Source organism: Gopherus flavomarginatus, chromosome 8, assembly GCF_025201925.1.
Source record: "Gopherus flavomarginatus isolate rGopFla2 chromosome 8, rGopFla2.mat.asm, whole genome shotgun sequence".
Classification (NCBI taxonomy): Eukaryota; Metazoa; Chordata; order Testudines; family Testudinidae; genus Gopherus; species Gopherus flavomarginatus.
The window spans coordinates 1,390,598-1,412,646 of record NC_066624.1 but is presented as its reverse complement, the minus strand read 5'-3'; the positions used below and the strand labels follow the sequence as shown (position 1 = coordinate 1,412,646).

The 22,049-nt window shown below is 50.1% G+C and overlaps 1 protein-coding gene across 1 annotated transcript in view; it reads left to right on the top strand.

Moving 5' to 3' along the window:
* The window catches only part of DLG3 (discs large MAGUK scaffold protein 3), a 185,201-nt gene that overhangs the window by 274 nt on the left and 162,878 nt on the right, over positions 1 to 22,049 (top strand). Inside the window, exon 2 of the mRNA XM_050964919.1 lies at positions 3,242 to 3,373. Coding sequence (XP_050820876.1) covers positions 3,242 to 3,373 — 132 coding nt within the window. The remainder of the gene's footprint in view (positions 1 to 3,241; positions 3,374 to 22,049) is intronic.

Genomic DNA, 22,049 nt, shown 5'->3' with positions numbered 1-22,049 from the left:
TGACTAGACAGCTGGCTTTGGCTTTGAGCCGTCAGGGCCAGGTGCAAGTAAAGCCAGTTTTCCCAGCTCCCCTGGGCTGGGCAGAGCTGGCTCCTTGTCCCCAGGACCGAAGGGGGCCCAGCGACACCTGGGAGTGAGGATGGGCTCTGGCTGCAGAGCAGCTCTGTCCAGTGCCAACCCCACTGGGCTCCCAGAGTGTGGGTGAGTTCGGGGCACTGCTGGGTAGGAAACCAGAGGAGCTGCCCTGCCCTGTGGTGCTCTGCCCAGAGGTGCCTCTGCAGTTCCTGCTGCAGTAGCAGCCCCCTCCCCATCCTGCTGGTCCCGCAGTTCCCAGCTCTGCCCAGCACGGGCACAAAAGCACCCTGACTGCCACGAGCCCCTGCGCGGGGCTAATGCCCAGGTGCCTGCCAGGCCACACCTGACTGGAAAAAGCCCAGCAGCTCCCCTAGGCGTGTCCACCAGGGCATCTCTGCCAGCCAGCTCCAGGAGAAGCTGCAGCTAGCCGTGGCATAGCGTGAGCGAGGCCCAGAGCCCCTGGGCACGGACTGGGCCACGGGTGCTGGCACTGGCAGGGTCCTGCTGGTCTCAGTGTGCTGAGGGCCTGAGCTGGCATCTGTGCCTGGGGGTCAGCTGTGTGCTCACCCCCCTGTGCTGGTCCCTCGGGCCTTTAGCCCTTTGGTAGCAGGCGGGAGCACCTGGGCTCAGGCTCTCTTCAGTCACTGCTGCATCCACCAGGCCTCATGGGGTTGTCGTGTGACGTGTTTCCCTGGAGTCCAGTTTTGTCTGTAGTCGTAGGCCAGGGGACACGGCCCTCCCCTCCTCCAGGTCTGGTGTGGTGAGAGCCCACCCCGCAGCTTCAGGCTGTGTTCACTTCTGATTGTATGGGACCAGCTGGGAGTGAGGCCAAGGTGGAACCCAATTGTTACAGCAGGAGGCGATTCTGGGGCACTTGCAGAGGTTCTGTTTTGTGGGATGAAGATTGGGCAGACCCTCCTACCCCCCAGCACCTGTGGGGTGGGCCTGTGTGGGGTTCAGTGCACTGTATCTGTCACGCCCAGACAGTACCGGACCCCCTCTGTGCAGCCTCGCAGGGGAGGGATGTGTCTCGTGCTCCCCTGGGCTCATGCGCTTTCCACAGCCGAAGCAGCGTGAGTTTTGGTTTTCTGTCCGTTTGGGGGCAGCCAGCCTCCTCACACGGGCCCTTGCTGGCTCCGCTCTGTTAGTCTCAGGGGCCAGGCCACAGAGTGAACAGGCTACAAGACTGACCCTCTGGCCGGGGAAGGGTGAGCTGAGCAGCGTGTGTGCGAAGCCGGGGCAGCCGCTGCCCGGGCTGAACAGGTTCTGTAGGCAGAGGGGCTTTACGTTCCAGGGCTAGCAAGAGCCTGGAATCCCCAGCAAACCCAGTGAATCCAGCTGGCGTCCCAGGAGATCCCAGCCTCTCACCCGCTCTGGAGGGAACAGACTCTGTTTGTTTGTATTCAGGCTTATTCATGCTTCACCTGCTTCCTCTTTCCATTCTGGGGCCTGCAATACACCAGTGTGGAAAGGTGACACAGACAAAACCACCTTCCTCTTCCAGCCAAGAGGAGATTGGGGGGTTTCTGTCTCCCTGCCAGGACCATGTCCCTGCAGAAATCCCCAGGCTCAGAGAATGGGAACAGGGACCCCAGGTGGCCTGAGTCTAGGCTCTGAGGGACACAGATCCCCTTCTTCTGTGCTCTGTCCCCTGCTGTGAGTGCTGGATGCTGCAGGACTAGCAAGGCAGATCAACCCTTTTGCGTGAGTTCCTAGGTCCAGAGATGTGCCCTGACCTCCCTCCTCCCCCACACAAGTCCCTTGTTTTTCCTGCTGCCTCCATAACAAAGGGAAACATTTGCTGACAGGGATGGGACCAGCCCAAGGTCTGTGCAAAACGTTCTTGTTTATGTGAGATCCGTTGCTCTGCTAGGACAAGGGGCTGCTGCTGAGCTACAGGAGCTGGCCTGCGTCGGGCTATAGAGCTGAGCTCATCCAGAGAAACATTCAGCTCTCCGGATGGAAATGGGTCAGGCCCCTGCTGTCCCAGCCCTTGGCTCCCAAGCCCATCTGTGTGCTTCAGTCCCAGCCCCCAGCCCCAGCCTGGACCCAAGCCAACCTTGCCATTACAGCCTCTCTTTCTTTTGGTGAAGGCAGCATGTCCATAATGTGAGGTAGCCAGGACCGGCGCTAGAGGTTTGAGCGCCCTAGGCGGCCGGCAATTTCACTGCCCCGCGCGCTGGTCCCGTGGCTCCGGTGGAGCTGCTGCAGTGGTGCCTGCGGAGGGTCCGGTGCTCCGCGGCTCTGGTGGAGCTGCTGCAGTGGTGCCGGCGAGCGGTCCACCAGAGCCGCGGGAGCAGCCGACCGTCTGCCCGCCCGCAGGCACGACTGCGGCAGCTCGAACGGAGCTGCCTGCCGCCCCCTCCGGCAAAACGGCGCCCACCATTTATTCTGGCGCCCTAGGCGATTGCCTAGGCTGCCTAAATGGTAGGCTACCTCCAGGGCCGGCACTATCAGGCAGCTCAGAGCGGACGTGGCTCCTGTCCGCCAAAGACCAGCTTGGGGAGCAGGGGGCTGTCCAAACCCAGCCCCACTAAGAGCCAGCCGTGGCCCGGGGGGAGCCAGTGGGCAACACCCATTGTGCATAACTGCCCTAGCTTGTGGCTGCTCTCCCCTGCCGGAGAGTGGCCTCACATGGAGACCATGATTCCCAGGATGCAATGCAGCCAGAAACCTTTCCCCTCCCTCCAGTGGCACTAACCGCCATGCTCCTGTGGAGACATGGGATCCCAGCATGCAGTGCAGCTGGGTGCATCCCCTGGATTGGCCTGTTTGCCTTGCCTTAGGGCCAGATGCTGAGGGTGGGGGTTGCAGTGTAATTCCAGCATATTTGGGGCTAGGTGGGTACAGTCTGTCCGGTCTCTTACCTTCAGGATCAGAGGAATCAGACCCACAGAACCACTAGTTCCATAATTTGTGCCTGGCTTCAGCAGTGACCCTTCGTCTTTCACTGCCTGGTAAATCAGCGGTGCAGGGTCTGGCCCACTTTCACTGGTGTGCCTGAGGGGTCCCCGGTGGCAGGGATTGATCTGGTGGGTAGCAGACCCCTTCCTGGTGTGGGTACGGAGAAGTGCCACGGGGCAGTGATGGGTGGTGACGTGGGTGATGCAATGTGTTACGTGATGCTCTGATGCTGTCTGAGGGTTCTCCTGTGCTGTCTCCCCAGACACTCAACGGGCAGTGGCGATTCTGACCAGGTACCAAACCACGCTGAGGGCTCCAGAGGAGCAGCAGTTGAAGGCCTCAATCGGAAAGGTCTCGCACATCTTCCGAAGTGACCTCTTTCAGGCCCTGCTGGGTAAGTGCCTTCCGCCTAGTGAGCTGACTGCTGGCTTCGCACTGAACAGCCACTCTGTGGCTGACACACACGCATAATCCTCCCCTCTCAGGGTGAGGAGCAGAGGACCCGGGTTCTGATCTCCTAGTGTCTGCGTCAGGAGCCCAGCTTCTCGGGGGAGTGAGTTCTAAGGAACTTTCTGCAGCCTGTGTGTCAAGGCTTTTCTACACTCTGTCTGGGGCCAGGGAAGAGCCCTGGAACCCCACTTTGTCCGCGGGAGTCAGCGACCTGAGCTCAATACCCAGCTCCTAGTGTGGCTGCACAGTGGCACAGAACGATTGCATTCAAAGCATGTGAAAGAGCGCAAAGCTTCAGTGCAGCTGGAGCTGTTAAATGGCTTAACCTGGCAGATCGTAACTGTAATAGTGAAAGGCAAAGCGGGTCATGCATAGGTCCTGTGGACTACGATTCCCAGAATGCTCCTCTCACCGACTCGTCTTAACCTTCTAACTGACGCCTCAGTCTTCCTTTTTCACTGCAGATTTGTGGGACAATGTGGATTTTTTCACCCCTGGGATGCCCAGGCCAGTGCACATTAAGGGGCCTTGAAGTTTTATAAAGCAGTCCTTGCTTGCAGTGTTCAAACGTGATGGTGTTTTGTGGCCCATCAGCTATGGATTGTGTGATGGAGCTTTATGCACCTTCCCCTCCTGGCCCTGCCACACAAAGCCTGCTTGTGTCCGGCATTGCTTCTCTCTATTCTTATTACCATCCCTTGGGGAGAAGGAGGTTTTTCTCCACTTGCTTCCTGTTGCAGATCATATTTCACAGGTTTGGGAAAGCAGCTCCCAATGCAGCCCTGTCTTTCAGGAACTCCAAACCTGGAGTATTTGCAAGGAATACAATGTGTTGAGGGAAAAGAACTATATGCGAGAAATGGTCATAATAGGCGACCCCATCTTGCAGGTCAGAGTTCTGAAAATGCCTTGGATCACAGCACAGCAACCCCCTGAAATTACATCAGCGCAGTTGGAGTCTTATTAGAAACTAGACAAATACAGTGAGAGAAACTCCCACACTATCTTGTTGAATTTTTAAACACACCAACTTCCTACTTTCATGCCCCTTTCCTGTTCACTTCCCATGAATTTTCTAGCAAACAAATTAATGGCCAGGACTGTTCCTGGAAGCAGCAAATTTTAAGTGATTACTACAGACTATTCACTAAACGAAACCCTGAGTTCAGGACTGGCAGAATTCCCGGCAGAAACCTGCTTTTAACAGTAACCCTTGAAGTGCACAAACCCTACCATGTGACTTATGTGTCCAATCAACATTAACACCAGTCCAATCTTGAATGCTCCAACAAGCCAGAGACAAAAAGGTATCTGCGGGAATTAGTCTGCTAATAAGCTAAAATAATGAATACATGTGTGAGAACCACCATCATCTGTGAACACCTAAATGAAATTAACTTGGCCTCTCCCTAAGGTACTTGTATGGCCCCTATCATCCCAGTACCTGAGATCCTCATGATCTTTAATGCATGTCCCGCAAACACCTGGCGAGGCAGGGAAGTGCTAGCCTCCCCATGGGACACAGGAGAATGGAGGCACAGAGAAGCTAAGTGATTTGCCTAAGCCTAGGTCATATATGAAGTCTGTGGGAGAGCAGGGAATTGTGTCTTGAGACACAACCTAACACTCCAACTCCTGTCTTGCTAAATGAATGACTATGAATAGTTAATGACAGCACGTTTGAAGCTGGTGAGGCAGGATGGGTATTTCTAGGATGCTGGCTCCCACCTCCTTTCCTGCTGGATGGATGCTCTGTTGGCATGCTCCGGGCCATGCTGCTGCCTCACTCGCTCCCACTCCATGTGGGCACAGCATAGGCAGAAGCTTGTCAGCGCTCAGGTGCAATGGCTCATGGGCTGCTGTGTGGCTCCATTTGCTGAGTCATGTGGGCTCAGGCTATAGAGAAGAACAGGTGTTTTGAACAGAGAGAGAACTCAGTGGCCAGTAATGTCTTTCCACTTCCCGTTTCCAGGCCTGAGTAGTATAATTTATTTGGATGGCATCTCTAACCATATCCCACCAGACTGTACATCTGGGGTTCTCAAACTTCAGTGGACTGCAACCCCCTTCTGACAACAAAAATTACTACACGACTCCAGGACTGGGTGAAGCCTGAACCCCCACAAGCCCCGCCGCCAGCGGCATGGGGGCCAAAGCCGGGCAGGGGGCCTATAACCTTAAGCCCTCAGGCTTTGGCCCTGGGCAGTGGGGCTTGGGCTTCAGCTTTGGCCTCAATCCCAGGCCCAAACAAGGCTAATGCCTGCCCTGGTGACCCCATTAAAACAGGGTCATGACCTACAGTTTGAGAACTGCTGCTATAGATGATTCTCCTTCAGAATGGGCTAGGGAAATCACTCCCTACTGCTGTCTTTTCCTCTGATAAACTGATCCTTGTAGATGTCATAACATTTTTTCCCAGATCTGGACCTTAGCGTCCAAAATATGGGTGTTAGCATGAAAACCTCCAAGCTTAGTTACCAGCTTGGACCTGGTATCGCTGCCACCAGCTAAGAATTATACAGTGCCTAGCTCACTGTGGTCTCCCCAAAACCTTCCCTGGGGGACCCCCAGACTCAGATGCCTTGAGTCTTACAACAAAGGGAAATAACCCCCTCCCCTTGTTTCCTTGTTACTTCCTCCCAGGCTCCCCTCCCTGGATGACCCTAGGAGATTCCCTGCTTCCAGTCCTGGAAACACAAGTACAGAGAGCTAATCTCTCTTCCCTCCTCACCCAGAGGGTATGCAAAGTCAGGCTTAGTAAATCTAACACAAAGAGATTTTCCCCCTGACTTCTTCCTCCCACCAATTCCCTGGTGAGCTGCAGACTCTCAGTTCCCTGGAGTCCCCACTAAAGAAAAACTCCAACAGGTCTTAAAAAGAATGAAAAAAGGACATAAAATGGTCTCTGTAATAAGATGACAATATACAGGGTCAATTGCTTAAGAAAAAAAGTGAATAAACAGCCTTATCCAAAAAGAATACAATTTAACACATTCCAGCAACTACACACATGTAAATACAAAAGAAAACAATATAAACTTATTGTCTTACTATCCTTGTACTTACAACTTGGAAACAGAAGATTAGAAAGCCTGGAGATAGAAAAATCACTCTCAGAGCCGAGAGGGTCAGACCCAAGACAAAAGAACTCACACCCAAAACTTCCCTCCACCCAGATTTGAAAAAGTCTTGTTTCCTGATTGGTCTTCTGGTCAGGTGTTTGGTTCTCTGTGTTAACCCTTTACAGGTAAAAGAACATTAACCCTTAGCTATCTGTTTATGACAGTAGAGGGGTTTTCTGATTGGGCAGGATCTCTGCTAAAACTATTGTGGCTTGCTCAGTGGGGACACATGTTAATTATCTGGGCATTAAAACGAAGAGTTAGCTGTTTGATACCAAATTTATAACCATCTAAAAAGAGTGTTCTGTTTTCATAGACTCAGATTCCAAGGCCAAAAGGGACCATTGTGATCATCTAATCTGACCTCCTGCATAACATGGGTCACAGAACTGTCCCATAATCATTCCTAGAGCAGAGCTTTGAGAAAAACATCCCATCTTGAGGTAAAAATTGTCAGTGATGGAGAATCCACCAGGACCCTTGGTAAATTGTTCCAATAGTTACATTATTCTCACTGCTAAAAATTTGCACCTGATTTCCAGTCTGAATTTGTCTAGCTTCACCTTCCAGCCATTGGATCATGTTAGATCTTTCTCTGCTAGATTGAAGAGCCCATTATTAAATGTTTGTTTCCATGTTGGTACTTACAGACTGTAATCAAGTCATCCTTTAACCTTCTGTTTGTTAAGCTAAATAGATTGAGATCCTTGAGTACAGACTATACTATAAAGCATGTTTTCTAATTCTTTCTCATCCTTATGGCTCTTTTCTAAACTGTGGCTGATTTATCAACATCATTTTGGATTGTGGTCACCACACCTGGACACAGTGCTCCGGCAGTGGTCGCACCAATGCCAAATACAGAGGTAACATAACCTCTCTACTCCCACTCAATATCCCCCTGTTTATGCATCCTAGGATTGCATTATTCTTTTGGGCACAGCGTCACATGTTCAGGTGATTATCTATCATGACCCCAACATCTTTCTCAATCACTGCTTCCCAAGGTAGAGTCCCTCATCCTGTAAGTGTGGACCACATCCTTTGTTCCTAGTTGTACACATTTATATTTGCTTATGCTAAACAAACTGTTCCACCTTGTATTTAGCTGTGACACTCTGAGTACGTTTCCCAGACCTAAAGAAGAGCTTTGTGTAGCTCGAAAGCTTATCCCTCTCATCAACAGAAGTTGGTCCACACACCTTGTCCCCCTAATATCCTGGAACTAACGCGGGCACAACACTGCATACAACAATATGGTAATTTTATATCATTCTAGTCGGGCAATCAAAATGTCGCATGGTACCAAGTCAAATGCCTTTGAGAAGTCTAAGGACATTAAATCAACACTATTACTTTTATCAGCCAAACTAGTAAACTTATCAAAAAGAAGATACCAGGTTAGTTTGACAGGATCTATTTTCCATACACCCATGTTGATTTGCATTAATTACATTACCCTCCCCTTTAATTCTTTATTCAGCGAGTCTCATATCATCTACTCCATTATCCTGCCCAGGATTTATGTCAGGGTGGTAGGCCTATAATTGCCTGGGTCATCTCATTTGGCACCACATTAGTTCTCTTCCAGTCTTCTGGAACTTCTCTAATGCTCCAAGACTTATTGAAAATCACCCTTTACCAGTCCAGCAAGCTCCTTAGCCAGCTCTTTTAAAACTCTTGGCTGCGAGTTATCTGGACCTGCTGATTTAAAAATGTCTAACTTTAATAGCTTCTGTTTAACATCCTCCAGAGATACTAGTGGCATGGAAGGAGTGTTATCACCATGTGATGAGACTATATCCTCTGTTTTTCCCTGAACTACAGAAAATAAATATTTGTTGAACACTTCTGCCTCTTCTGGATATTATTGATAATTTTACTATTTCCATCTAGAAGTAGACCAACACCATTGTCAGGATTCTTTTTGTTCATAATACATTTTAAAAACTTCTTCTTAGTGTCCTTACCTATGCTGGCCATAGATTTCTCTTTGTGTCCCATTTTCTTTCCTTATCAATTTTCTACCATTCCTAACTTCTCATTTATATTAATTGCTATCAACTTCCCCTTTCTTTCATTTGTTACATTTTCGTGTGTGTATTTTTTATAGCTGCATTCACTTCCCCTCTAAAACAGGTCTTTTTTTGAACCAGTACAGTCTTCTGCTTGATTGTGGCTTTTGGGGCATCTCGTAAGGTGTCCTTAAGTTATTTCCAATTATCTTTCAGATTTTTCTGAACAAATTCTTCCTCACGGCCAATTTGGCTCATAATTATTTTCAGCTTTGTGAAATTGGACCTGTTAATCTGCCAAGTATATATCTTGTCTTAATTTTATTCTCTTTGCACATTATAGATGTGATCAAGTCATGATCACTTGTACCCAAGCTACCATTAATTTTAGTTGTGTGTGGAGCCAGCAGAGAGAATAACAAATATATAATAATTTTTTGGGTTACATAAAAACGAGGCCATTTAAAAATGTTACACCTTGGTGAAGGATTTTTTTTAAAAAATAGAAATAATTTAACATCTGGAACCCAGAGGCTGCTCTGCTTTGTGCTGTACAGATCAGGATAAATTCTGGGCAGGAACTAGTTATGAGTGTCTCTTAAGATACAAAAATATAAAGACAATACCAGGGAACAATTTACAGCAGAAATAATCTTAAACGAGACACAGGAGCTCCTTATCGGAACTCTTCTCCTTGGATTCCACCTGCCAGTTGCCTAGAGACTCCAGACCTCAAGGGAAATGTGCAGCAATTCCAAAGTGTCTTCAGACGTCTCTTAAAGGGATGTCTGATTCCCCAGTCCCTTGGAAAGAGAAGAAGTTCCCCAGCTCTGCTGTTCTCCCAGATCTCAGAGATGTGTCTCAAGCTCGTATGAAATCTTCTGAGTAAACAGTGCTGCAAGTGAGAGCTCAAGAGCATCTGGTTCGTTCTGGCCAGGTAGTGAGAGCCTGGAGGATCCATCTATCCATTCTCAGTACACCCTATCATGGTAATTAATGCCAACCAGTTCTCTTTCAGGCATTTCTAAGGTTCACATCACCATATGACTTAGGCTGTTCGCATCTTTTCCACTTAGTCTCGCCTCTCCTGCCCCACTGACTCCTTGCATTCTGCTCCTTCTTCCCTTTTCTGCCGGGTTCCAGGAGCTCTGTCTTCCCTCCCTGAGAGACAGGAGCTATGAATGATCATTCTGCAAACAATGACAGAGCTGTTCCGTGGCTTTGCAGAGGACCTCGTCCTCAGCAGAACATGCAGCAGCTGGTCAGGGGGCACCCTGGTGTCAGCAGGAGGCGTAAAGATAAACTGGCTGGTGGTGTTTTGTTAGAGCAGGAGTGGAGTTCAGCTACATTCCTGTGTCATCTGGCTCAAAACAGGCTAATCTGGGGGAGAGGCTGAGTCCAGCAGGGAGGCCCTGGCCAGTTAGCTGGAATTTCCATATCAAATACATTTGAAATCCGCAATGTCTGTTCACGAGCCAGATTTCCCGGGTCCTCTCTGAGGGTCTAGTTGGTTTGGAATAAACAAAATCCAGTGATGGGTCAGTGAGTCCCTGTGAGCAGGAGTGCAGCTCCTACACTCCACAGGACAGACAAACCATGTGACACGCAGGTGTATGTGTGCAGATGCTGCTAATCCAGGGCAGCTTTGCTGGGTACCTTCTCCTCCACTCCACGTATTTGTTTTATCCACCAGCTGTTGTCTCATCACATGCATAGATTATAAGGTCTTTCAGTCTATGACCTGTCTTCCTACTATAGGTGTGAAGATCGCCTAGCATAACTGGGTCCTGAGCTCCACCCAGGGCACCAAGGGGCTAGCACAGTAGAAAGTGACTCTGGGGAGGGCTCATGATAACATTAACCTATGAAAATGGCGCTCAGCCTGGGTGGAATCCCCTTGTTGCGTGTGGCTTTATTGCCCGTGGTGGTGGTGGTGGTGGTGGCGGCAGCCAGTGGGGCTGTGTGGCTCTGGGAGAGATGAGGCAGTTTCAGTCTCAGTCGGTTTGCTGTCTCTCTGCTCACTTTCCCGCTGGGGTGGAGTTTCTCCAGCTTGGAGCCCAACGTGCGTAAATCCCTGGGGTTGGTGGGGAGCTAACCCAAGGGAGGAGTGGCATTATTCTTTGTTTGGTGAGTACCCAGCCAGCTTGGCAGCCCCACTTGCTGGGCTCTGTGCAGCCTCACAGAAGGGCACCTGCCCTGGCTCAGACAGTGCTGGGCTGAGGAGGAGATCTGTCACTTGGCGTGCTTTCAGGAATGAGGTGGCTGCTTTCTTTAGGCCCCTGTGTGCCCTGGGGGGACCCAAAAGCATCTGTCTGTCTTCAGAACTGGGGCACTCACACTCCTGGAGGACCTGGGTGGCACCTGCCTTCCTCTTCTAGTGCATCCCAGCGAACAGGCCTCCTCAGGGACTGTGTGTTGTTACCGGGCTAGGGCTAGGACGGGGCTGCTTGCTTTGGGGAGCGACTGGTGGGGGCGGAGTTGTGTCCGGCTCTGCGCTGGGAACAGGCCGTGCTTGGCTTAGACACACTGTGTGAGAGGGTGGTTATTTCCGGACAGAGTGCTGCTGCTGCTGCTGCTGCTGCTCAGGAATGCATGAGCACTGGGCTCAGGCACAAAAGAAATTATCTGGCCATGAGCAGCGAAAACAGGATTTGCTGCCTCTTGCCTCCTGGCCTTTTTCTTAATGTGTTTTGAGGCCTTTGCCTGCTGGTGAGCAGGTTTTGTGATTTGTAGTGAAACTGCCCAGGGAACTGTTCAGGCACTCGGGGGCCATGGGGACCATGGAAACAGCCAGCTCTCACCAACATGCTTCAGGAGTCTCATGATTCAAAAACTGCAGCCTGTATGTGATTTTGTGTGGGGAGGAAGAGACTTCCCCAAAGTGCCATGGGGTATAGGGAAGGTGCACTAAACTGCTATCCCAGAGACCATACATCCGAGACCTAGCTCTTCTTCTAGCTGCTCTTCGTATGGCTGTGACATTTGCAATCCTTAGTACGAGGCAGGGTTTCAGTCCGCTGGGGATAACTATTATTCCCCAGTTTTATAAAGAAGGTCGTTGTACTTGCACGTTAGGCAGAACTAGGAACAGAAATCAGGTTTCTAACACACCAGATGCCACCTTGCCATATGGCCTTTCAGAGGGATCATGCTACATTTACGCTACAAGAGTGGCTCTGTGTCACTCTCTAGACTATTGCGGTTTATGACTTAGTGTTTGTAGACTAAGGGTACCTCTACACTGCAGTTATACTCCCGTGACTGGCCTGTGCCAGCTGACTAGGGCTTGGGGGGGCTCAGGGTCACAGGGCTGTTTAATTGTGGTGTAGTTCTTCGGACTCAGGCTGCAACCCAAGCACTGAGACCCTCCCAGATGGCAGAGTCCTAGAGCCCAGGTTCCAGCCTGAGCCCAAACGTCTACACTGCAGTTAACAGCCCCTTAGGGTGAGCCTCATCAGCCCAGGTCAGCTGCTGGTATCTAACTGCAGTGTAGACTCTTAGAAATCTGCTTTAGCTTACAACCAAAGATCCCAGGGTCAGTCCCTGCAGACAACCCAAAGAAAGGCTTGGTCACATTTGGCTGCGATGTTTGTAACCTTAGCCAAGAAGAACCAAGAATGCTAGTGCTCAGTGTCTCAGTGCTGTCTCACAAATACTTGTGTAACCACTGGTGTGTACACGCTGGCTCCATTTGGACTGACTTGCACAGAGCATAGCAGTTTCTTAGGCCCGGTCTATGCTAGGAGCTTGGGTTGGTATAAGGATGTCGCTCAGGGGTATGTAAAATCCACCCCCCGAGCACCACAGTTAAACTGGCCTAACCACCAGTGTTGACGGCGCTAGGTTGACAGAAGAATTCTTCTGTCAACCTGGCTGCCTACACCAAGGAGAGAATCCCTCCTGTCCACATGGGCAGTGTCTTCACTGAAGTGTGGGGAAGAGCTATTGGGGAAGCAGGACAGGTCTGTGCTCTCCATCTGAAGGGTGTGGGTGCAAACGACTACATCTCATAGACTCTAGGACTGGAAGGGACCTCGAGAGGTCATCGAGTCCAGTCCCCTGCCCTCATGGCAGGACCAAATACTGTCTAGACCATCCCTGATAGACATTTATCTAACCTACTCTTAAATATCTCCAGAGATGGAGATTCCACAACTTCCCTAGGCAATCTATTCCAGTGTTTAACTACCCTGACAGTTAGGAACTTTTTCCTAATGTCCAACCTAAATCTCCCTTGCTGCAGTTTAAGCCCATTGCTTCTTGTTCTATCATTGGAGGCGAAGGTGAACAAGTTTTTTCCCTCCTCCTGATGACACCCTTTTAGATACCTGAAAACTGCTATCATGTCCCCTCTCAGTCTTCTCTTTTCCAAACTAAACAAACCCAATTCCTTCAGCCTTCCTTCACAGGTCATGTTCTCAAGACCTTTAATCATTCTTGTTGCTCTTCTCTGGACCCTCTCCAATTTCTCCACATCCTTCTTGAAATGCGGTGCCCAGAACTGGACACAATACTCCAGTTGAGGCCTAACCAGCGCAGAGTAAAGCGGAAGAATGACTTCTCGTGTCTTGTTTACAACACACCTGTTAATGCATCCCAGAATCACGTTTGCTTTTTTTGCAACAGTATCACACTGTTGACTCCTATTAAGCTTGTGGTCTACTATGACCCCTAGATCTTTCTGCCATACTCCTTCCTAGACAGTCTCTTCCCATTCTGTATGTGTGAAACTGATTGTTCCTTCCTAGGTGGAGCACTTTGCATTTATCTTTATTGAACTTCATCCTGTTTACCTCAGACCATTTCTCCAATTTGTCCAGATCATTTTGAATTTTGACCCTGTCCTCCAAAGCAGTTGCAATCCCTCCCAGTTTGGTATCGTCCGCAAACTTAATAAGTGTACTTTCTATGCCAACATCTAAATCATTGATGAAGATATTGAACAGAACCGGTCCCAAAACAGACCCCTGCGGAACCCCACTTCTTATACCTTTCCAGCAGGATTGGGAGCCATTAACAACTACTCTCTGAGTACGGTTATCCAGCCAGTTATGCACCCACCTTATAGTAGCCCCATCTAAATTGTACTTTCCTAGTTTATCTATAAGAATATCATGCGAGACCGTGTCAAATGCCTTACTAAAGTCTAGGTATATCACATCCACCGCTTCTCCCTTATCCACAAGGCTCGTTATCCTATCAAAGAACGCTATCAGATTAGTTTGACACGATTTGTTCTTTACAAATCCATGCTGGCTATTTCCTATCACCTTACCACCTTCCAAGTGTTTGCAGATGATTTCTTTGATTACCTGCTCCATTATCTTCCCTGGCACAGAAGTTAAACTAACTGGTCTGTAGTTTCCTGGGTTGTTTTTTATTTCCCTTTTTCTCTGCACCAATGTTAGCATAAGGGCCCTGAGACCTTGTGGGAGTATTTTAGTCTGAACGACATTGTATGTAGACGTAAAAGTAGATCTGCTAATTGTTTTGTTGTTGCCTTTTTATTAGCTGTGTGTGTCTGAGGGATAGCTGTCCCTCTAGGAACCGGAACAGGGTGTGGCAGGCCGGTATGTTAGAGACTCAGGGGGGCCTGTGTGTCTGAGCTCCAGAAAGGTAAGAACTGGATTAAATAACCTGGTCTCTCCAAACAGCTGCTTCATTCCCCAAGGTGCAGCATTAGTGCTCCTGGGGGACTGGCTGTCTTGGAGCATTGCTAACGGGCGGGGCTGGGGTATCTTCCACCAGTTAATCACAGCTTGGAATTTTGTCCAGCTCAGCAGAGATTAAAAGTCGTTCCCGGCCATCGGCTGGTGGATGGACCCGAGAGGGAATTCGTTTGGTCCCTGTTCCAGTTCCCATGTCACATGCTGGCTCCCAGTGCATTAGACTGTAAGGTGCAGGGGCAGGGAGGGTCTCTGCTGTGTGTTTGTGCAGCGCCTAGCACAGCAGAGCCCTGATATCAGCTGGGGCCTCTGGCAGGGGACCACGGTGCCTTACTCCCGTCCATCTGGCAGAGCAGCAGCCCCGCGCTTGTTCTACGGACAGGGGAATGCAGAAATGAGAAGACAGCCCCAAAAACCCAATCTCGTCTACAAAAAGTGTCCTGCTGTTTGGTCCCATCTCATGCAGTTTGAATGTTTGGGGCTGGTGATCCTGAGGCTGCTCAGCCTCCTTCCAGTGGCTGCGTGGGGAGCCTGATTCCATGGATCTCTTGGGAATCGTCCTCTCTCATGTTCACAGCAAAGGTGGCACAGGAAGCAGCCCCTGACAGCTCCTTCGCAGGCTGGTTACTGAGATGCAGCCTGCAAGGCCCATGGGACACATGCGGTCACGTTGGTGGAGCAGTTAGGGCTGGAGGATTTGCTGGGCTCCCTAGAAGCCTGATCTCCATTACTGCAGGCCCTACCCTATCTGCAGATTCCCCTCCCACACCTGGTGTACTGACCCAGCTTCCTGCTGTGTGCCCTCTGCTCCCCTTGTATGTCCTGTATGCTGGACGTGATCCCTATGAAATCATCGCAAACCAGTCAGAGCTGCCACGTGCTACCCTGCATCATTGCAGATGCTGCTGAGGATCAGTGCCTTACATAGCCCTTTTCTTCCTCTCCAGCAAGAGCACTGCTGTGGATTCGCTGGTGTCCTGTCTCCTCGGAAACCGACAGCAACTCCTGCTGCTGCTGCTGTAAGCACTGTCTAATGGGAGGATGAGTCTCTCCCTGGATAACCTGACCTCTGCTGGGTTGTGGGTGGGTGGGCTGGATACAGTGACCTCTCCACAACGGGCACAGTACAAGGAGTACGCCAGAGGGGACACCCTCAGAGCGTGGTGTTCATGGAACAGAATCCTCTGTGTGTGTCTCAGTATCTGAGCCTCTGCAGGATTCTTGCTTGAAAACCGGCTTGTATCTGATCAGGGGGTTTTCACTGATCCGTATGGAGTACTGAATGGCCTGCTTGCAATGCTTTGCTGCAAGGCACCGTTCACAGATACAAACCTGCCTTGGAGGGATGCTGCCCTGTGGTGTTGCAGGGCAAGAGGTATGTGTGTGGGGGGGGTAGTCCTGGGCTCCCCCTTCCTTCCTCTGGCTGCCTCCATTGTCACTCAGCTCCCGTTCCCCCCTGCCCCTCCCTTCTCCTGACTTTTCTTTCTCACATGAGCACATCCAAAGTACCACAGATCCAGGTGTATTCGAAGTTTGGGTGGGATCATAGATGTGTTGGGCTGGAAGGGACCTGGAGAAGTCATCTACTCCAACCCCTGCGCTGAGGCTGGACCAAGTAAAGCTAGACTAGCCCTGACAGGGGTTTGTCCAACCTGATCTTAAAAACCTCCAATGTTGGGGATTCCACAACCTCCCTTGGAAGCCTAGTCCAGAGCTTAACTATCCTGAGAGTTAGGAAGGTTTTTCCTAACATCTAACCTGAATTTCCCTTGCTGCGGATTAAGCCCATTACTTCTTGTGCTACCTTCAGTGGATGTGGAGAACAATTGATCACTGTTATCTTTCTAATAGCCCTTAACATATTGGAAGAGATCAGGTCCCTCTCCTCCCCCCTGCATATTCTTTTCTCAAGACTAAACATGCCCGGTTTTATTTACCTTTCCTCACAGATCAGGTTTTCTAAACCTTTGGTCATTTTTGTTGTTTTACTCTGGACACTTTCCATTTTGTCCACATCTTTCCTAAAGTGAGACGCCCAGAATTGGACACAGTTCTCCAGCTGATGCCTCACCAGTGCTGAGTAGAGTGGGACAATTACCTCCCAGGTCTTACATACCAAACTCCTGTTAATACACTCCAGAGTGATAATCAGCCTTTTTCATAGCTGCATCACACTGTTGACTCATTCTGTTTTGTGATCCACTATAACCACTAGATCCTTTTCTGCAGCACTACCACATAGCAGATTATTCCCCATTTTGTATTTGTACATTTGATTTTTCCTTCCTAAGTGAAGTATTTTGGACTTGTCTTTATTGAATTTCATCTTGTTGAATTCAGACCAATTCTCCAATTGGGTAAATTCATTTTTAATTCTAATCATAACATCAGAACAGCCATACTGGGTCAGACCAAGGGTCCATCTAGCCCAGTATCCTGTCTTCCGACAGTGGCCAATGCCAGGCACCTCAGAGGGAATGAACAGAACAGGGAATCAAGTGACCCATCCCCTGTCACTCATTCCCAGCTTCTGGCAAACAGAGGCTAGGGACACCATCCCTGCCCACCCTGGCTAATAGCCATTGAAGGACCTATCCTCCATAAACGTATCTAGTTCTTTTTTTGAAGAATATTGTCTTCCAAAGTGCTTGCAACCCCTCCCAGCTTGTTGTCATCTGCAGATTTTAGAAGCAACCTCTCCTCTCCATTTTCCAAGTCATTAATGAAAATATTGAATAGTACCAGACCCAAGACTGATCCCTGCAGGACCCCACTAGATACACCCTCCCAGTTTGACAGCGAACCATTGAGCACTACTCTGAGCACAGTCTTTCAACCAGTTGTGCACCCCCCTTGCAGTAGTTTCATCTAGACCGCATTTCCCCAGTTTGCTTATGAGAATGTCATGCAGGACTGTGTCAAAAACTTTACTAAAATCAAGATAGTATACTGCTTCCCCCATCCACGAGGCCAGTAACCCTGTCAAAGAAGGAAATCAAGTTGTTTTGGCATGATTTGTTCTTGACAAATCCATGCTGGCTGTTCCTTATAACCTTATCTAGATGCTTACAGGTTGATTGTCTAATAATTGTTCCAGGATCTTTCCAGGTATCAAGTTAGGCTGATTGGTCTTTAATTCCCTGGATTCTCTTTGTTCCCCTTATATTTGTCATTCTCCAGTCATCTGGTACCTTCCCTGTCCTTCATGAGTTCTTGAAGATAATTGCTAATGGTTCTCATATTGCTTCTGCTAGTTCCTTAAGTATCCAAGGATGAATTTCATCAGATCCCGCTCACTTGAATACATCCAATTTATCTAACTATTCTTGAACTTGCTCTTTCCCTGCTTTGGCTTGCGTTCCTTCCCCCTTGTTAATATTAATTGTGTTGAGTATCTGGTCCCCATTAACCTTTTTAGTGAAGACTGAATCAAAATAGGCATTAGACACCTTAGCCTCCTTGATGTCATCAGTTACCCTTCCTCACTAAACAGAGGACCTACACTTCCCTTCATTTTTCTCTTGCTCCAATGTATTTAAATAACCTCTTCTTGTTGCCTTATGTCCCTTGCTAGGTGTAACTCATCATATGCCTTACCCTTTCTGATTTTGTCCCTACAGGCTTGTGCTATTCTTTTGTTCTCCTCCTTAGCAAGTCATCCATGTTTCTGGTTTTTGTAGGATTCCTTTTGATTTTCAGATCATTAAAGAACTGCTGATGGAGGCATATTGGCCTTACTAGTCTTCTCAGCTTCCCTTTGCATTGGGATGGTTTGCAGTTGTGCCTTTAATATTGTCTCCTTGAGAAACTGCCACTTCTCCTGAACTCCTTTTCCCCTTAAGTTTTCTTCTCATGGGACCTCACCTAGCAGTTCTTGGAGTCTGTTAAGACTAGCTGAGCTAGCTTTATTGTAGCTACCAGGGGTAACAGTGGCAGTGAAGGTGTGCCAGCATGGACCCCAGCAGGGTGCAGGACCCACATACATTCAGAGTCCTGGGTGGCTAGCATGCACCAACGCCTGCACTGCCACATGCTCACTACCACTGCGGCTCATGCAGGTGTATCTACCTGTGGTGGCAACCCCACAGACTGAACGTGAGGGCGAGGAAGTGTGGGCTGGGTGGTGAAAGCGAGCGAGGGGCAGAGAGCAGTGGGGTGGAAGTGATAGCAACTAGGGGTATGGAATGAATGAGGGTGAGTCAGTCTGTGGTGGAGAAGGAGAGGTGGTATGTGACTGTCAAGTGGGAGTAGAGCCCAGGAAGGGGGCAAGGCTTGGCTCATAGGTTTCCAACTCAAGTCATTTGTGCTACACCTAGGGAAGAAGCTGAAGGGAGCTTTGGTCTTAGGACATCAGGCACCAGAGAAGGGCCAGCCTGGGGGAGTTGCCTGATGTGGGGCCGAGAGGAAACCACATCCTTCATTAGAATGTGCCCTGGACATTTCACTCCCCGAAAAGAGGCCTGTGGCTGAAAGGAGCTGTTGTCATCTGTGGAGGCTGGAAAATCTAAGCAGGGGGAGCAGAGACAGATCTGCTGCAGGCACTCCCTGCCCAAATCCACCCGAGGCAGCACCCCGACAAGCAGGCAGCCACATAATGGACAAAGCCTTCCCCTTTCTTCCTCCAGGGCTGGAGTCCTGTTGGAAACACCCGTGAGCTGGCTGGGGCGGTGAGGCAGCCAAAAGTCCTGTGCTGAGAGCAGGAGCTGATCCAGCTCCCTGCAGCTTCTCCGAGGGAGGCTGCCGCCCAGCCAGTTAACTCCCTTCTGGCCCCTACCTCATCCCCTTCCAATTCATGCAGCAAACCTCCTGCCACAGTGTCCCTGCAGTACCCTAAGGAGAGTGGGGACATGGGCCTGCCATGCTGAAAGGGATCTTTATATTGCCCCCAAATGTTCACATGCCCTGGGGAGGGGATAGTGCACCCCAGCCTGGGGCTGTGGCATCAGTGTCCATTTCCCTAGAGATGAGAGCATCTGTTCTACAGTGGCACTTTCTTTGCAGGCTGGTGGCCGTATGCTGCTGATCCAGGGATTCCAAAGCCCTTCACCGGCTCATGGAACAATGCTTCTCCTACCACAGACACCTCTGGGGTGGAACACACCAGAGAGTAACAGTTTCCCAAAATGGGCTGATATGATCATGAATGTAGCATCGGTGCTGCAGGCAAGAATCCCCAGTTATTTCGAAGTGCTGCACCTGTGTAATCTGAGGGGATGGGAACGATGTCTATTCTGAGCAAGTCTCTAATCATGTAATTAAACTGGATGCTTTCTGGGGCATGGATTGTCATTTTCTATGTTTGTACAGCATCTGGCATGCGGGTGCTCAGCCTCTTGGCCTCTAGATACTGCTGCAGTAAAGCTGTTAAATAATAATAATATTCACATCGCCAAATTCTGATCTCTGTTATCCCGTGTAAATCCCTAGTGACTCTTAGTCACTTCAGTGGAGTTACTTTGGATTCACACCAATGTCACAGTAGAGAATTTGGCCCTTAAAGTTGAACATGCAACCTTAACCATGGTATTTCCTGTCTTGTGCAGCTATGACATTCTCTTACTGTTGTTTTTGTGTAATAATTCTGTGTAACCAAATGTATGGGAGAAACAAATGTGCATTTCCTGATGCCCATGAGAAATCAGTGAATTTAACCACGAAGCTGTGCACCTCCCCTAACCGAGACACTTGTGATGCTGCTGTAACCTGCCTTCTTCTCTGTCCTGCCCTTCTCTACTATTTCTTACTTCCATCTACTGCATTCTGTCTAAAATGAGTCCCTGATCCTGCAAATGGCCTACATGGACTCAGGGGTTCTCTTGCACAGATCCACTGCTTTGGGGCAGGAACCTTCGTATTTGCTCTGGGAAGTGCCTCATGTACTTGTGATTCTTCAGCACTCACAACCCCGGGCTCCATTCCACTGGTATGCCATGAGAGCTCAGTTGTACTTACCTAAATCCAGAGACTGGATTGTTTGGTAACACGCTGGGGAGAAGGTTTTTTATTTTTAATCCTATTTTCATAAAGTTTAGCGCATTCCAGTCAGTTGCCGAGAATAATTTAACAGAGAGGAGCCAATACTTCTCTGTTATAAAAATAATCATTATGTAACAGAGGACTAGATGTTTTCTCACTAAAACAAAGTCCTGTTTGTGTTGCTTGGTAGTGACTGGTTACTATGATCTTATGTCTGAGCTAACTGGGCTCCTTGGGTGGTTGCTTTCTGGCCCTTTTAGGATATGTGGCATATACTGATGATGCTGCTGGGATCCAGGAAGGACGAGTCCCAGGTTCCCCTTATACCTGGTATTGTTAGCTGCCCCACTTTCTCTTCTGGATGCTTACAGCCAGATTCTGTTCTGCACCTTTCAGGAGATAACGCACATATGCCATGGCCCAGGAAGGGGCTGTGGGGTCCGGGGAGGGAAGGTGGCTTTAAGAACATAAGAACAGCCATACTGGGTCAGACCAAAGGTCCATCTAGCCCAGTATCCTGTCTTCTGACAGTGGCCAATGCCAGGTGACCCAGAGGGAATGAACGGGGTAGGGGCTGTCTGTGTGGGGAATGGGAGAGCAGGGGAGGACTTTAGGGGATGGACGATACCGGAGCCTGTAACCTGAGCTAGGTAAGGGGAGGGGAAAGGTCAACACCTTTACCCGGGAAGGGGACAAAGGAAGGGAGCGGCAGGAGGGAAGCAGTTTGAGTTTGGGCTTGGGGCTGGATGGGCGGAATTCAGGGTATCCTAGCTAGGATCCAAGCACCCTGAAAGCCCAGAAGGACTCGGTGGAGGGGTCCTGACTGTGCCTGCAAGCTCTGCTGTAACCTGTGTTCCTGTTGTCCAATAAACCTTCTGTTTTACCGGCTGGCTGAGAGTCACTGTGGGTCCCAGGAAGAAGGGTGCAGGACCGGACTCCTCCACACTCCGTGACAACTGGTGGCAGCGGCGGGAGATACTGCACCCCATGGACGATGCTTCCTGTAGTAAGTGACTGGGGAGCAGTAAAACGAAGGGGTGGTTAACCCCTGGGAGTGTGTGCCCAGTGAGAAGGACTTTGCAGTAACAGGGTCCCCCGGGGGATTGCAGCAAGCGGTCCCAGGGGCGGAGGAATCTGCAGCTCAACCCTGGCAGAGAGGTGGTGACCTCAAGAAGGGCTGGTGCACTAGGGGTCCCCCTGGAAACCGTGGGGAGCGGCGAGCACCCGGCCTGTGAGTGGCCAGCAGGAAGATGTATGCCAAGCAGTGCAAGTGCGACCTGCTGGAGCTGTGCAAGCAGAGGGGGCTGCGCTTGGGGAGGCTCAGCAAGGACCAGCTGATTGCCCAGCTGGAGGAGGGAGACCGCATGAATGAACGGAGCCCTGTCTCTGAGGGAAGCAGCCGGGCAGATGCAGCGCAGGCACCAGTGTCTGTCCCCGCTGGGACTGGTCAGCCGGCGGACGAGGGCTTCCCGAGACCCCCCCTTCCTAGGCCTAGGGGAAGGGCGAGGAGGAGCCCAGTGAGGGTACCATGACCCCCCCGGCCAGCAGGGGAGCCTCCCGGCGAAGCTCACCCCCCAGCAGGGGAGCCTCCCGGCGAAGCTCACCCCCCAGCAGGGGAGCCTCCCGGCGAAGCTCACCCCCCAGCAGGGGAGCCTCCCGGCAACGCTTGGCATCCATGGAGCGGATGCGGCTGGAATATGAAAGGGAGCTGAAACGGGAGAAGCTCGAGTTAGAGGCGAGAGCTGGAGGAGAAGGTGAAACAGCATAAACATGAGGAGAACCAACGCGAGCGGGAGGAGAAGGAGAAACAGCGTAAACATGAGCTGGACCTGGCCCAGCTG